This window comes from Schistocerca nitens, chromosome 8 (genome assembly GCF_023898315.1).
Source record: "Schistocerca nitens isolate TAMUIC-IGC-003100 chromosome 8, iqSchNite1.1, whole genome shotgun sequence".
Classification (NCBI taxonomy): domain Eukaryota; kingdom Metazoa; phylum Arthropoda; class Insecta; order Orthoptera; family Acrididae; genus Schistocerca; species Schistocerca nitens.
Window position 1 is genome coordinate 510,868,965 of NC_064621.1, and position 18,189 is coordinate 510,887,153.

General features: G+C 39.2%; 1 protein-coding gene across 4 annotated transcripts in view; it reads left to right on the forward strand.

Annotated features, from left to right (window-relative positions):
* LOC126198762 (transcription factor Sox-5-like) overlaps nt 1-17,894 on the forward strand; it is a 1,065,309-nt gene extending 1,047,415 nt beyond the window's left edge. For all 4 annotated transcript variants that reach the window (XM_049935319.1, XM_049935318.1, XM_049935320.1 and 1 more), the window contains 5 exons: nt 7,060-7,405; nt 11,454-11,630; nt 13,416-13,463; nt 13,568-13,720; nt 13,948-17,894. In XM_049935319.1, coding sequence (XP_049791276.1) covers nt 7,060-7,405; nt 11,454-11,630; nt 13,416-13,463; nt 13,568-13,720; nt 13,948-14,441 — 1,218 coding nt within the window. In that variant the 3' untranslated portion in view covers nt 14,442-17,894. The remainder of the gene's footprint in view (nt 1-7,059; nt 7,406-11,453; nt 11,631-13,415; nt 13,464-13,567; nt 13,721-13,947) is intronic.
* Nucleotides 17,895-18,189: the final 295 nt, after the last annotated feature.

Genomic DNA, 18,189 nt, shown 5'->3' on the forward strand with positions numbered 1-18,189 from the left:
GATACAAGTGACTCTTTATATACAAGCTATTTAAGGCTAATGGCGCCTTGCTAAGTCGTAGCCATTAACTTAGCTGAAGGCTATTCTAACTGTCTCTCGGCAAATGAGAGAAATAGCTTCGTCCGTATAGTCGCTAGCAACGTCATCGTACAACTGGGGCGAGTTCTCGTACGTCTCTCGAGACCTGCCGTGTGGTGGCGCTCGGTCTGCGATCACACAGTGGCGACACGCGGGTCCGGCATGTACTAATGGACCGCGGCCGATTTAAGCTACCACCTAGCAAGTGTGGTGTCTGGCAGTGACACCACACAAATAGAGAACAAAAATAATCAGTTCCTATCTTCCGGGAATTGAAATCATTAGAGTAACCGATTCTCAGTGGCTACCATATACTATCACCCGACTGGCTACGACTGTCAATAAAAAAATTATGACAGCACTGCGCAACGTACGAACCACGGGTTAAGACAAAGACTTTCTTCCCACTTGGCGCCCTACTCCCATCACTATGCAAAAGTTTGTAATTCATTATCCTATATTACATTTGGAATTAATATTTCAAGGGGAATAAAAAAAAAAACAGATGGAACCGAACCACTACAAACATTTGCCAAGCTGCACCTAAGTAAATGTGCAACTTGGGAAACGTGGTAGAGAAATGTAATCACAAAAACGTTGTATTTATGAAGGTATAAATGTACCACGACGCTTGAAGAAGGGTAAAAGCCCGAAACCTGTCTTGGTAGAAATAAAGCTTTAACTTATAAAGAAGGTTGTATGCTATATTTCTTCAAATATTTTGACACATAGTTGGAGAACTCAACCAGCATTTCTTCTTCTTCTTCTTCTTCTTCTTCTTCTTCTTCTGTAGAGATCAGCCGAAGACTGGATGGCAGCCGATCTCCACTCGTCACTTTTTTTCGATTTCCTCTTCATTTCTGCTTCGGTCTTACATTCCTCATCTTTCATAATTTGGTCTGTGTACCATAGTCGTGGTCTTCCATCAGGTCTCTTTTTATTAACATATACATCTCTCATTGTGTTCAGAGTCCCTCATGTCTCATTAGATGGCCAATAAGTCGACTCTTCTCTTGACAACTGACTTCCAAAAGCTTCTATTCTCAGCCACTTTTTTAAGGGCCTCTTCGTTTGTAACCACTTTAGTTCACTTTATGTTAACTACGCATCTACAACACCACAGTTCTCAAGAATTTAATTTCTTCTTTCTTTCAGTCTCCATTGTCTAGATTTTGCAGCCATAACTTGCCACACATCCAACATAGACTTTCAGAATTCTTTTCCTGATTTCAAGGCTGCCAAATTTTTAATTTAAGTTCTTCTTCTTCCTGTTGAAGGCAATGTGTGCTTGAGATATTCTATTTCCGTCCATCCCTACTGTTCTTAACTCCTAAAGTACGTGAATCCACTTGCTCAAGTAGCTCACCACCTACGTAAATTTGGACCTTGGCTTTCTCTTATTTATCACGTTCCATTACCACCATTAACAAGGATAAATTAATGGACGGCGTGAGGCTATTCGCTCTCGTCTATGCGCATGGCCTCTTATAGACAGCTCTTTAAACACTTGGACATACTGATAACGACCGCACAGTACATTTACTCCCGTATGAAGTATTTCGTCAACAATCAGTCACCGTTTGAAAACAACATTAACATTTATAAATAGATGGAGACGTTATTAAATTATCAATCACTCAGTCTTAGTGTTGCACAGAGTGGAGTGAGATATTTGGCCATAAAAATCATTAAGAATTTAATGGGTGATTCCATGTCAGATAAACACAAAAAATAATAATAATAGGCCTTATAATAATAATAATAATAATAATAATAATGCTTTTCAACCTGACTATTTCCGATTTTTGCCAAATTTAGCGAATTCATTACACATGTTGAGAGAAAGAAAACTGCCCAATTTCAGAATTGTGGCCAAAGTACGACAAAAGTATGGCCGCAAAAAGTTCTGAGTAAGTGCGGAAAATTCGACAAACACTGCAGACAAAAACGGCTGTAAGTTCTGTCCTAATAGAGGTAGAACTGTAAGACTCGTAATTATGGAAATGGCTGGGAATAAGCTTTCAAATGATATGCAACATGGCCATGTTCAATCAATATACACAATTACGGTCAGTGACCTTGACCGTTGGTCTGAATATTTCAGGACAAGTCGCCTTCAATTTTCTGAAAATGAAATATATTTGCTTCTTCAGGTTACATGTTACAACACAGTAAAAAAAAATCTAGTTTGTTTTGAATGCCCATGCTGCATATCATTTGAAAGCTTGTTCCCAACCTTTCCCAAAATTACCTGCTTTACATTTCTATCTCTGTTAAAACTGAAGTTATAGCCTCTGTTGCCTGCAGTGTTCGTCAAATCTTCTGCACATTAGTTCGGGCGGACATTACTTTGGTTGTACTTCAGCTGCAATGCTATTATTTGACATTTTTTTCTCTGCTCATGTGTAATGAACACATCAAATCTGTCGAAAATCTAAGATGGCCAGTTTGGCATCTGTGTTGATTTGACATGGAATGACTCTAACGGATGATAAAATTAGCACACAAACTGAAATCACGTCTGCTTGACAACTACTCCTAGTGCATATAAACTGAAATCGTATCTGATTGACAATTATTTCTACTGCACAGAATGAGTAATATATATATACGTGTGTGTGTCTTATATATACAGGGTGTCCCAGCTATCTTGTCCACCCAAAATATCTCTGGAACAATAACAGCTATTGGAAAATGACTTTCACCGGTATCAACGTATGGCTGGGGCCCATGAATGTACATATTTGGAAACATTCTAAAACGAAAGCATATGTGTTTTTTAACACAAACTTATGTTTTTTTAAATGGACCTCCTATATTTTTTCTTCAGCAATCCATAGCATGACAAAGCACATGCACAATGGTGTTGATTGCACCGCAATATTCCCATTACATCCAGAGATATTGAGACGCGAAGTTGACGCTTGAAACACCCGACATGCGCTGCTAGCGCACGTCCTGAGGCTCAGGCGTGAACCCCATGCTGCCCGTAATCGCGATGTGATTGACATGTGTAATCACACCTCCATACTTATCAAGAGGTCCGAAATGAATAATACGGTCTACTGCCATCAACTCTCATAAGCACATAATGGTTTCCCTCTTGCACGTTTTACGTATCTACGTACACAATATGAACCAGTACCGAACGGTGTACACCCTTCAGGTTGTCTTATTTATCCTGCACACCCAAAATAAGGTTTATCTAATGCGTTATATGACCCATTGTGCCTGTCGCGCAGGGCCTGGCTCTACCTAGTCAAGTGTCCAACGTAGTTCCCACTACTGCCACAGTTACCACTTCGCGTTGTTTATGATTCGCGACCCACGGCGACGGCACGGAGGTAGTACACATTGTGAATAAACGTTGTGTTGTGGAACTTATACTGTATGGTATAATGTACACACATGAAAATATGGTAGAAATGCTGCTGATCTATCGAGAATGTACGTTGACGGGAAATACGTTATGAGATTGCTTGTTTGTTGATAGTACTGTTAGCGAACACTATGATTATTAAGTTAATATTTCTGTTTTCTACCCTACTCTACATACCTGTACTGTACCCTGTTGTAGGTGGACGAAATTCTGTTCAGGCAGAACGACTGTACAGAAGACGATTCCCTGACAAGCCATCGCCTTCGCACCGGATGTTTAGTCATCTCACATCTCGTCTACGTGAAACGGGAAGCTTAAATCCAAGACCTCGACATCGTCCTAGAACACGCACAGATGAACGTGCTGAAGTTGCTGTGCTCGCTACCATAGCTGTGAATCCTCAAATCAGCACACGTCAAATTGAACGTGAAATTGGTGTGTCGAAATCACAGCGTATTCTTGAACGTCATAAATTTCATCCTTACCATGTTCATTTACACCAGGATCTTCATGGAAATAACTTCCGCAATAGGGAAACATTTTGTCGGTGGGCTCAGCAAAAACTTCTGACTAATCCAAATTTTTTTGCAGATGTTCTCTTTACCGACGAGGCATCATTCTCCAACAAAGGAATTGTCAACATGAGGAATATGCATTATTGGTCCGCAGACAATCCAAAATGGCTCCGTCAGGTAGAGCATCAACGTCCGTGGAAAGTTAATGTTTGGTGTGGGATTATTGGAGATACCATTATCGGACCTTTCTTTATAAATGGCATCCAAAATGGCAGACAATACTACAGATTTATACGACACTATCTTCCTGTTCTCTTGGACACCGTACCTCTGAACCGGAGAATGGTCATGTGGTATCAGCATGACGGATGCCCTGCACATAACGCCTTACGAGCACGACGACTTCTGAACCGTAAGTTCCCTGGTAGGCGGATTGGACGAAGTGGCCCAGTTAGGTGGCCTGCCCGATCTCCGGACCTTACACCGCTGAATTATTTTCTTTGGGGAGCAGTGAAGGATGCTGTTTACCAACATGAACCAACAACACCAGAGGACATGAAGCAAAGCATTATTGATGCTTGTACAGCCATCAAAGAGGAAACAGTAGCACGAAGTAGAGCATCCTTCATGCCGAGTGACCCTATGTATGCAAGCCAATGAGCGTCACTTTGAGCATGAGATGTGAATGCTATGTTTAGTATGTAGTGCTGGTATCACAGTGGAAGTTTCTACAAAGGGCCAGTGATGTTAATAAACATTTGTTTGCAACAATTTGTCATTTAACGCATTAGATAAATATAACATTGGTAATTATGTGACAATAAAAGTAATTGGTTAAACATGTTTACATTCATCTTCTATGTCCTACCTCAACTTCCCAAATCAAAACATTTTTACCTAAACAACGGTAAAACTTTTAGTCCACTTGCTCGTTTCACTAAAACCATCAACACGAATTTTACTATTACGAGTGCATGATTAACTGTCACTTGCGCTAGATCTACAGTAAAGTAAAGTTGAACGGCATTACCTTTTTAGTGACGGATTAACGATAAGCGAAGTTAACTTTTTGACTAATGTTGCGGTACACAGATATGTTACAGAACCGCATCACCCCTAGCCTATGGGATAAATACCTGCTGGAATGTACGACGTTAATGCAGGATGGCAGCAGACCGTATTATTCGTTTCGGACCTCTTGATAAGTATGGAAGTGTGATTACGCATGTCAATCACATCGCGATTACGGGCAGCATGGGGTTCACGCCTGAGCCGCAGGACGTGCGCTAGCAGCGCATGTCGGGTGTTTCAAGCGCCAACTTCGCGTCTTAATATCTCGGGATGTAATGGGAATATTGCGATGCAATCAACGCCATTGTGTATGTGCTTTGTCATGCTATGGATTGCTGAAGAAAAAATATAGGAGGTCCATTTAAAAAAAAACATAAGTTTGTGTTAAAAAACACATATGCTTTCGTTTTAGAATGTTTCCAAATATGTACATTCATGGGCCCCAACCCCGTGAAAGTCGTTTTCCAATAGCTGTTATTGTTCCAGAGATATTTTGGGTGGACGAGATAGCTGGGACACCATATATATATATATATATATATATATATATATATATATATATATATATATATATATTGTTTACCAACATGAACCAACAACACAGATACAATATACAGGGTGTTTATAAATGAAAATCGGGGTTTTAACGCGTTATAATATTTATTACGTTAAACTTACAGTTGTACATGATATTTCAAATGAAAGAGCAACTCAATCTGCAGTTACTGTGCCACGTGCGTTCCGGCTGAAGTTCGGTTGTGATCCTCCAAGTTATAATCACATTCGTAGATGGTATCATCAGTTTGAAGATACCGGCTGCCTTTGTAAAGGGAAGAGTACAGGACGACCAAGAGTTAGTGAAGAGACTGTTGAGCGAGTGAGAGAGTCGTTCACTCGTAGCCCAAAGAAATCAGTCCGGAAGGCTAGTCGCGAATTACAAGTTTCCGTGTCGACTATTTGGAAAGTTTTAAGAAAACCCGTACAAATACGTCCTTACCGTTTGCAGCTATTACAGGCTCTAAAGCCGGCAGACCATGGATTACGTGGCAACTTGGCAAACGAAACGTTGTTTCATGACGATGAAGATTTTCTGGATCATGTTGTCTTCAGTGATGAATCTATCTCTCACCTTAGTGGACATGTTAACACTCACAATGTGCGCATCTGGGGCTCAAAAAATCCTCACGAGGTGGTACAAAAGCAACGAGATCCCCTAAAGTGACTGTTTTTTGTGTCGTATCCCGTCGTAAAGCTTAAGGGCCTTTCTTTTTTGGTGAACTTACTGTAACTGGCACTTCTTATCTTAATACACTAGAGCAATGGCTCTTCCCTCAGTTGGAAGAAGATGAGCCAGAGAAGTTCATTTTCCAGCAAGATGGTGCGCAACCTCACTGGCAGAGCAAAGTACGCGATTGGTTGAACTTCACTGTACCCAAGTTCTGGTTAGGCCGCAAGGGGCCCAATGACGGGGCTTGCTTTGCATGGCCTCCACGTTCACCCGACCTAACGCCATGCGATTTGTTCCTTTGGGGCCTCATCAAGAATCGAGTGTACATGCCTCCGATACCAGCAGAACTCCCTGAATTAAGAAACCGGATTGAAGCAGCGGTTGCTACAATCACTGAAGACACACTCATCAACGTTTGGGAAGAACGCGGCTATAGTCTTGATGTGTGCCGTATGACAAATGGTGCTCACATTGAACATTTATAAGGTTCTTGGTAACAGTGTTTGAGTTGCTCTTTCGTTTGATATATCCTTTACAGCTATAAGTTTAGTATAATGAATATTATAAAGCGTTAAAACCCCGATTTTCATTTATAAACACCCTGTATATATTGTGTGTGTTTCAAAAAAGACAGAGAGAGTGAAATGATGTAGGACCCAATGTAATTGTAAAACTGCCTCATTTCCTATCGCAGCGAAGGACTACAATAATTATAATGCACGGAACGTGCAGATAACTAGCAGTGATGCATATAGCATGACTAAACCGCGCTTCGTTTTGCGTCACAGATGATGGGCGCCCACCACGTGCCGAGCTGGATGCACACGCCAGCGCCTGAGAAGTCTCCACCCCCACCGCCTCCGCCCCACCTGGCACCGCCGCCGGCCCCACCGTCGCCGCCCCCGCCGCCGGCCCCCGCAGACCCGGACGCGCCTCTCAACCTTAGCAAGCCCAAAGGCGGCGGCGGTGCAGGCGGCGGCGGCCTCTCGATGGGTGCCGGGGCGGGCGCCTCGGACCAACAGCCAGTGGCCGCCACCACCCCCAAGCTGCTGCCGCCGTCGCTGATCGTGCCACGCGCCTTCCTGCCGTACGCAGGCCTCCCGCCCCCGCTCGGGCCACTGCCCCCAGCCTCCGGTGAGTAACGATGCCACTCCTACCTCATACAAGCGAGCGCGTCAAAACTAATTTTCCTGTCTCGAATAACATTAACCAGAACAACACCAGAATTAGACTGCTCCATCACCACAGACCTATCACTTCTGTCTTGACTCCTACCAGTCCTATCCCTTGGTTCACCACTGACTTCTCCATCATAAGCTCACTAAACAAAAAATTAGTCACCCCTAGAGAATTCAGTACAACCGTCATTTAATACTGTGTAATTTCGCCCCTAGAGTTGGTAACCAGTTGGATTCTGTTAGGAACTGAATTCCCATAGTTGAGCAGGTACCTCGCATATAGGTTAAGCCACACGCTGAGGATTTGATCACACAATTCCAGCAAGTTACGGGGATACTGATGTTGGCGTTTTACTTGCTGTTCCAACATGTTCCATAGATTTTCTATGGGGTTCAAGTCAGGTGATTTTGCATGCCAATCGAAGTTCAGAACACCAGTCAAGTATTCTTCCGCCTCCATGAACTTTATGTATAAAATGCATGCTTGACTATCAGCTGCTTCTATTTTAAACCCAAATATCGATCGGTTTCAGTCACAGACCATCTTCACGGATTAGGGTTAAAACAGTTCAAGCCACAACATTTCATTTGTTACTTCTTAAATAATGACCAAGTCTCAAGTGTTGATCATGTCATGAATTCCAATATACAACACAGAAGTTGACAGAATTCGTAACTCACTGCAGAGATTAGTGCAGCATTGCATTCAGATGCGACGACGACACGTCGAACATCTCCTTTAAAAGGTACGAGTGCACAGTAAACTGTAAGATATACAGTGCTAAAGAAGAATTGTATCTGTTGTTAAAAAGCCGTGGGTGAAATTTGAACCAATCAGATGGAGACTTTACATTTCAAATACATTTGTACTAGCTAGGACAATATTTAACGCTGAAATCAATGGCGGATGGCAACTACACAATCGCAATTAGGAAATGTTTAGTTTGCGTAGTCACATTAACTAGAACTTTTTGTTTTTACTATCGTATATTTCCACCTGTCGGTTTTCGCTGTTAATTATGGTACATCCTATAAATAGATGATCCATTGGATGAAGTCAGAAGCTACTTCAGGCAGTAGGAGAACGATGTTATTGGCTACAGGAATATTACAAAGCCAGAAGACTGAAGCAAGATGCAGAAACATCTGCATAGGATCAATTATTGGTGCAAGGATTGATAATTCACCTTGAACGTAGGCAAACGCAACGCACTGAGCATAAATAGCCGAAGAGTTTCATTACTGTTCAATTAACTATTGGCGATAAATCACTGGAATCACTAACTTTATTTATTTATCAGATTCTGTGAGAACATGCGAACCAAAGCTACTAGGTCATATAGCGGGTCAGCATATAGTTTACAAACTGCTGACGAGAAAATTTATAAACAATAAAATTTAAAGAACTACTAAAACACGAGAAAATGTTATGGTTTATACGAATAAACAATACAGTACTGCGAGAAATTCTCAAGTTCAAATAGTTCAAATGGCTCTGAGCACTATGGGACTCAACTTCTGAGGTCATTAGTCCCTTAGAACTTAGAACTAGTTAAACCTAACTTACCTAAGGACATCACACACATCCATGCCCGAGGCAGGGTTCGAACCTGCGACCGTAGCAGTCGCGCGGTTCCGGACTGAGCGCCTAGAACCGCTAGACCACCGCGGCCGGCAATTCTCAAGTACCGGTACTGCAATGAACTGCTTTACGGAAGACAATTAGTGTGCCACAAGGTGACCTTTCGTCTCAGATTTGAAGATCTGGGATGAGTCACTCAATTTCTTTTTCAGTTCTACTGTAAGTCTACTGAAAATAAGGCTGCTGTATAGTGCACACCCTTCTGTATAATGCTCAAAGAAGTGTTACCTGCTACACACACTATAGTGACTTTTGGACTGTAGACGCGAATGAAAGGTGCAACCCTTCACGACTTTATAATTTTATTTTCTGTAGTGTTCATCATTCAGAACGTGGTTGACTAATTTGAGTTCCACTGCTGGTTTCTCATATTACAATGAGCACTTTGGAAATATCATGCAAACAGCTGATGAATATGGCGAGATGATGTGAATATACACTGTGGTGACGAGTCATGGGATACAGATGGCGGTAGTATCGCATACACAAGGTATAAAAGGGTAGTTCATTGGCGGAGCTGTCAATTGTACTCAGGTGAGTCATGTGAAGAGGTTTCCGACGTGATTATGGCCGCACGACGGGAATTAAGAGACTTTGAACGCGGAATAGTAGTTGCAGTTAGACGCAGGGGACATTCCATTTCGGAAATCATTAGAGAATTCAATATTCCTAGATCCACAGTGTCAAAAGCGTGCCGAAAATACCACTTTTCAGGCATTATTTCTCGTGAAATAACCGCAGAAATCAATGTGTGACGTATGACGAACGTATCCGTTAGGACATTGCGGTGAAATCTGGCATAAATGGGAAGATGACCGAAGCGAGTGCCTTTGCTGACAGTACGACATCGCCTCTCCTGGGTCGTTACCATATCAGTTAGACTCCTAGACGACTGGAAAACTGTACTCAGATCACATGAGTCCAGATTTCAATTCGTAAGAGCGGAAGAACGGATGGTAGGGTTCGAGTGTGGCGGAGACCCCACAAAGCCACAGATGCAGGTAGTCAATAAGGCACTGTGTAAGCTGGTGGTGGCTCCATAATGGTGTCCAACTGAACCAATCACTGACTGGAAATGATTATGTTCGGCTACTTGGAGACTATCTGCACCCATTCAACGATGGAAACTTTATGGATGACAATGCGCCATGTCACTCGGCCAGAACTGTTTGCGATTGGTTTGAATAACATTTTGGACAATTCGAGCGAATGATTTGGCCGCCCAGATCGTCTGACATGCATCAAACATTTATGGGACATAATCGAGAGGTCGGTTTGTACACAAAATCCTGCACCGGCTACACTTTCACAGTTAAGGGCGGCTATAGAGGCATCACGATTAAATACTTCTTCCAACGACTTGTTGTGTCCACGCCATATCGAGTTGCTTCACTGCACTGGACGAAAGGAGATCCGACACGATATTACGAGGTATCCCATGGCTTTTTTCACCCCATTGTACAAAATGTGAATTGGTCGATTTATGCTTGTCAAAGTGTGGTTGCTGGCAAATGGGTCAAGAGAGCAGTATTTTGAAAAGGGGTAGCTATTGAAATCGCCATCTGAAGCTGTGATGAAAGTGCTTGGGAGTAGAAGAATGACACTATTACAAGAAAATCACATTGAAATTGCAGAACAATACTGTTCTGAAACACAGACACTAATTTCAGACGTGAATGAAACCTAACTAATACCTTCGAGTACGCTGTCCCTGGGGGCAGTCGAGTGAGAAAGGGCACAGATGGGCAGGCATGGGCAAACGGTTGACGTGCAGGCAATCTTGCAGTTGGACAGCAGGGTACATACTACTCCACTGGCCAAGCGCCTGCAGACAGGGATGGCCAAGCAGCTCACGAGTGTGCAGAACGCGTGCACTCTGCCCATCTGGCATGTGACCTACACTACCGGCGTCTGCATACAAGCACACTGAGGGACGGGCAGGGGCACTAGATAGACTATAATATAGGCTCTCTAAATGATGCCCTTGCCCCATGGAGTAATGTTGGACCAACCTATGTTAAATCATAGGATGTCACTCATATTAAAAATGTCTGCCGTAAACCAAGTTTAAATTCACTACCCTTGTATACAGCAAAAACTTTACATTTGGAAAACGAATATAATGTAACTACGTAGTCAGTTAACTCTGGCCAGCTGAAAAAGCACAGCATCCATAAAGAAACTAAATACCTTTGTCTCTTAAATGTAGTGTTACATTTTATAAAAATAATTGAATTAAACATAGTGTGTCTGGATCGTCAGCAAAATTATCATCAACACAGAAATAGCTTGTTATAAAAGGCATCCTATGAATTTTTGTTTCAAGATCTACAGGAAACTAAATGCTTTTGTCGTTCAACAGGTAAGCTGGGTCTTCCTTCAAGTCAAAGCAAGGATGGGATGATCTCACCTGAAAAGCACTCACCCTTCCCACTGCATATGTATGGTCTGGCCACAGGATCTCACCTCACCTCTACAAAGTCAGAGTCTTCTCTCAGTGGCAGCAAGGAAGATGCTGATTTTGTAGCTACGCAACTAAGTAAGTCTTCTTTATTGCTAAAATACTCAATTTCAATAGTGACTCCTATTACAACACTGTAGAGAAACTTCAGTACTCTGTTATCTCTCAAATAGACACAGTACAAAACGCACTCAGGGGTCAGAAACAGTCTGGAAAGCTTTTAAGGGTGTTGCAGGGTATGTTGTACTGAGAAATAACAGAAAAAATTGACAGTTTGTGTGTTTCTGAGCTAATTAGCAGTGAAATTAGCCAATCAGGCCATTGCACACGTAAATTCATGCGGCCCGCCAGAGACAGTGTCGCCAAATATGTTCTACAATTGCTTTTCTAAAACCAAACAAGGGGGTGATGCAAAAATTGGACATGGGGTGGTAGCAAGGATCAAACTCAAGAAAATGGCTAAGAAGTCTTGCGCTCTATCTAAACTATGACAACAACTGACACTAATTGTATCTGGTAGGCTACTTGAATATCTGAGTGCCCATGACCTGATTGGCTAAATTCAAACCAAATTAACTCAAAAAACGTGCACTGTATCAAATTTTTTCTAAATAATTATTTCTCAGCACAATCTACCCTGCAGCAACCTTACAAGATTTTCAGCCTATTTCTGACCTCTCTGTATACACATATCAAAATATTTGATCAAAACCATGAAGAATACTTCGTGTTCTTAAGCATAAAAAAGGAATACACAGAAAAAATTTAGCTGATAATTGCAAAGAGAGTAATCAAAAAATTACTGATGTAAGCAATTTTGAGAGCTAGAATTTGGGGTCAGGTCAGTGTGTACACTAAATACAGAGTACAGATTTCAAGCTTATGAAAAGAAAAGATGGAGCATGTGTTGTGTACAAGCATAGAACAAAAAATTTCAAGAACACTAACAGACGTCAACATAGTGGAAGGAAAAAAAAAAACCCAGAGGATAATATCAGCAGTGTGGATTAGGCAGTGTCATTCACTGCTGTTTAAAAGTTTGTAAATTACGGAGGTCTAAATATAGCTCTAAAGTATGGTATCAGAAACGGATTTTGAATTTAGATTGGTGCTCACTTTATGGGACATGACTTATAGCATGCTTAACCACATTTATCAGACACTGCAAATACCTTATGGAACAAATTCTCAAATGTAATTCTGCAAACTATTACAGGATTCTAAGAAAAAAATAAATGGGCAAAAACAATAATAATTTTGACAATAATTTTCTACTAAAATAGACTAAATTATTAAGTAATAGGTTTCTGTGCTTCCACAACAAATGTGCAGCTAGATTCCACAATCTGTCAGAACTGTAAGTTCACTCTACTTAATAGAAATATGAAACAGTACTAATGTATGACAGAAAAAGGAAAATATGTGTACAGTTCAGAAATTGTGCTGAAGGATATCTTCAATCAAATGGCCATTATTTTCAGACAACTGTCACAAAAATAATTCACCTGGTTGGAAAGGTTATTAACAAATTGTAACCCTGGATGGTACTGATACAAAAAGAATGTTTTTTTTCCCATAATCAGTAAACATTACTCATATTCATGCATTCCTCTCTCTTCCACTTTCTTCTTTTTAAGACATGACTTCTCAATTAATTATTTATAATTGTATGCACTTTCTGGTGTTTGGTAATAGTAATTTGTAATCAAAATTCAGATTCAAAACTGCTTTTCCTTGCTGACTGAATGACATTGCTCCTTAATAAACTGATTGTTACAATGTCTAATAATGCAATGTCAACGCTGTCTTACTTGCAATGAATTTGCTTAACCTAATTTGTTGTTTGTTATTCTTTGCTTTCAGTGTGGGGAGCAGAGGGTGGCTACAGATTAGATGACAGTGGAGAGAAAGGTATGTACAAATAGATGAACTGACTGCTTCTCTTTTTCAGCAGACAATATTTTAAATGCTTATATTATTGAAACATATGACTTATTTTTAACACTTGTTTACAGCAAAGATTGTAAGGCAGCAAAAGCGGGACAATGAAGCAAAGCCACACATAAAGCGTCCAATGAATGCATTCATGGTCTGGGCTAAAGATGAACGAAGAAAAATACTTAAAGCCTGTCCCGACATGCATAATTCAAATATTTCCAAAATATTAGGTAAGTTAAATGAATTTCAGGTAAATGAAAACTAAAACAAAAACTTCTATTTCATTCTTTGAAGGTCCTTCATATTAGCATAGTCTGTTTTTCTATTTCCTTCTTCCTATTTCTCTGCTTCATTCCATAATTTCCTCTTCCCTCCTGATTCACTTATTGATTGTGAATGAGAAAAACATTAGTAGATATGAATATACAATTAGATTTTACAAATTGTGGTCTTTCAGGAGCACGATGGAAGGCCATGTCCAACGCCGAGAAACAACCTTACTATGAAGAACAATCTCGTTTATCAAAACTGCACATGGAGAAACATCCTGACTACCGATACAGACCACGACCTAAACGTACCTGCATTGTTGATGGAAAGAAAATGAGGATTTCTGAGTACAAATCATTGATGCGACAAAGGAGACAGGAAATGAGGCAGCTGTGGTGTCGTGAAGGTGGTGCTGGTCCTGAAGTCAATGTTGGTGCATTCTTAGGACCTAATGAGCCTGGTACAGCACCACCCAGTACATCAAGTGGCCAATCAAGCACTCCACCACGTTCTATTCCCAATGGTGCTGCAGGTCCCAGCACTGATACCACAAGTAGCCAGCACCATCCATTTTATTATCCTCCAGACAGTCTGTCTCCACCTGATGTACTTGGATTTTCTCCAGATGCAAACTCTGCTGCAACTTATGACACCAGTCCGAGGCATCATGAAGAGGACTGAAGGCTGGCGGGCTTCTATAGCCCACCTCACAGAGTGCATATAAACTATTCCTCAAACTACCTACGGTATCGAAATGATCTCGGTGGTTTTGAATGGGACACAGTGTTGTGGCACTAATTCGTAAATTTTGCCAATTTGCTGTGCCCATCAGAAACGTTGGTGTATTTTGATATGATACACTGCATTAATTCTGCAATAAGAATTCAGTGCACAGACAGTGTTAAGTGAAATATATGAACATATGCATAAATACACGTATATAAATGTTTTAGTGAACTCTGTCAGACAGTTAACAGAAAATCTGAACCTACTTGTATGTACCAAGTGATAATGTTGTGATCTATGGTGTTCTGTGAGACAGTGACTGGAAACGAAGAATCACACAGAATTTGTTTTGTTTTTGTTTGGATTTTGATTATTTGCTTCTGAGGTTGTGATAATTCATTGTGCCATGTTATGCCATGGTTGGGTTTGATAATCAAGCAGGTAATAATATATTACATAAAAAATAACGTGGTAGTTCCTTTTCCAATGACATAACTGAAATTTATTTTATAAGAACACATCATCTCTGTTAGAAAGCAATTAGTGACAAATCAGTTAATCAAATATGCTGATATTTCACATGTTATGTCATGTTCTGCTTAATAAATATATATTTAACTCATGCTTCATGTAGCATTGTATCTGTTAAATTCTCACTGAGCAAAAACTTATAGATTCATTTTCCAAGGTATTTACCTCTAATATCAAATGTTTATTCAGTCTCTATCATAATTCCACAAACCAATTCAACACTCAATCAAAATTCTGACTCAATACAAATTGCTTGTTTTGTTTTTCTAGATAGAAAGGAGGTAAAAAACTAAAAATTAAAGACACCTTTGTCAATCAAATCAAGTAAATAAACTACTTCCCAGATATAAAGCATGAGGAGAAGTAAAATACATTGCTGTAAACATTTTAATTACAGAACATGATCCCTTCTTCTTGAGACATTGTACAGAACTGCAGGAAATTGTATAACACAGACCATCTACACAAAAGTTCTGCAAACTGCAATACAAACTTTTCATGTTCCAATTGATGCTACATGTTACTAGTCTAAAAATAAATATGATTAAAGGAATTTTTAAGGGAATGGTAGAGCTTTTACTTCCATTCATTATATTCAGGGACCACATCGTCATTAATTTTGTGATTTCTGGAATGCAGAGCACCAAGAACTGACACATCTGTGTGGTTAACCCAATAGCAGGGTTCAGTATGTGTTCACATACTCTGCAATCAGGCATGGAAAAGATGTACAAAGGTGATTCAGTCTGGCTTGTAAGGTTCTGTCTTGCTAATTCTCTGTGACCAAAACAAGCGGTACAGACAACCCTTTTTTCATCTTAAACCTCTCAACCCAAAGTCACACCATGCCATAGTAACTTTTCTGCTCCACAAACCCTACATTCATCAGATTTATAGTACTGGCCATGGCTGTCATAAAATATTTTGAACTTGTGTCTCTCTCTATAACTGTAAACATTATTTTATTTGTGCACAGAGGTACATTTTCATGACTTAAAGATTATCTTTGTCAATATTTGTTCACCAATATGTCTATTGTCTGACTTGTTAATTTCATCAAACAAAAATGAACATTTTGAAGAACATACCTCATTTGCAGTCACTTTTTCTGCCAAGATTTGGTGGCATATTTGTAGTATCTATTGACAATCCCACTCTTTAGTCCATACTTTAAACAACAGGCAAAAACACTGGCTTTCAAGCTGAAAAAAATAAAAAAATGAATACTTTTCCACAAGGTATATTTAAAAATTATTAATTCCTGTTTACAAACACTTTCCAAATGTATTTATTGCAGCAAACATGTCATATCATCAAACATAACAGATCTTTTTTATGAGAGAAGGTGATAATTTTTTGCTGTGTACACAGTATTTGTCAAATTTTTACATTTTGCTCATTATTCTTATGGATCCTGCTTCCATGTGAAAAAAGTGCATGCTTGAAACCTAGCCACAGACCCTGCAATATTTATTTATCTTTGAAAGGGTTGAAATGGCCAGTAATGTTAATTATTGTAATTTATTGTTGTTATTGAACATTTGCAGACTGAGTAAAGTAACAAGTCATGGAGGAATGTAGAGAGATGATGCATTTTTAGAATTCGAAGTATAGGAAATTTAACTTGATTGTTGGTAGGAATGGTGCTATTGTATTTGATAAAAATAATATTATTTCAAGTGTGTTATTTATTTGGGTGCATGTTTAATGGAAATTCCAAATCTTTATCACTGTAGAATAAATATTGTAAATGGAAGTTTATTGTAAAAATGGATGGTGAATTTTTTATTATATGTATATTGTAAGGTAAGCTATGAGCTAACACTGTCATTTATGTTTCAGATTTAAAACATAGCAATTTTGATAAAATAATTTGGGGTATAAAGTATTGTTACATGTACAGTTATTATGCAAGAATATAAAATGTGATAACTTATAGTAGGTGCCATAGAAACCAGTTTCATTTTTCTGTAAAAGTAATGAGATGTATTCTTCTGTTTGATACTGTTATTAATGTAATGCTGTACAGACTGATTTCATCTGTTGTGTTGTTTTAAAGTAAATTATTTTGGCAGTTTTAAGTATGAAACTATGTCAAGTACACTTATCTTCCTCTAGAAATTGTAAATGTAAAATCAGTACAACAAAGCTTCAGCATGGATGGGAAAATTCACTGCATATATTTATGCTTTCCATTAGTGTAGGAAATCTATTCACAAATAAGTAATTCTTCTGCTTAAATGCAGAAATTGATAAAAAGTGACAGTTTGTATGGCTCGGTACATGTAACTGTTCATACTTTGTCATGTATCACATTAAAATATTTCTGGTGACAAATTTAGATCAGAGAAGTATTACTACCAAAATATGCTTAATGTAAATTGCCAGTTACTTGCTGGCTTATTGTGGCTCACAGTTTGTGCCAAATATATGTGTAAAAGTTTGAAAAATATTGTACAAATTCCAAAGAAAAATGAGTGTGTGCTTCAGCGAACAAAATAAATAGAGGGGATATAAAATTAGTATATAATATCAAAAGTGATTGAAAGTAATGTTACAAATATATATATATATATATATTATCACTATATATGGTGTTTTATGGAATAAAATATGCCAGTTTCATGTACAGTAATAACTTCCTTTGTGTACTACTTGACTTATTTTATCAACATGAAGTTTCCACACCAACAACTTGGCTTACCCAGAAGCTTGCCTATCTAATACCTACATAACAATGCTACAAACTGGTTGCTACATTTGGTATTGCTTCTGTGACCATACAGTTTGATACAAGAAAACTGGTCTACTAGTTGTTTACATGTCTTCATGTACAGTTCTTAGTATAAATAAATGGACATTTTTTGGACAGTATGAGTACTGTGTTTCACTGAAAACATTATTTCTACGAACACTCCACAGTCAAGTTCACTTCTGATTGCCTTTCCCAGCACTTTTCTCCTTGCAGAATTCTTTTTTTGATTAAAAAGAATTGAGACTGAGGATATATGTTTCTGGTGTTTAATTATCAGACTCTAGTATCTAATAAATAATTTTTTCGTGTTTTGTAATGATATTCTAATACAGTAACATAAAATGAGGAAACCAGATATAGAAGGAATAAGGGAATCTGCAATATCACAGAAAATAATTTTGTAATCATATTCTAATA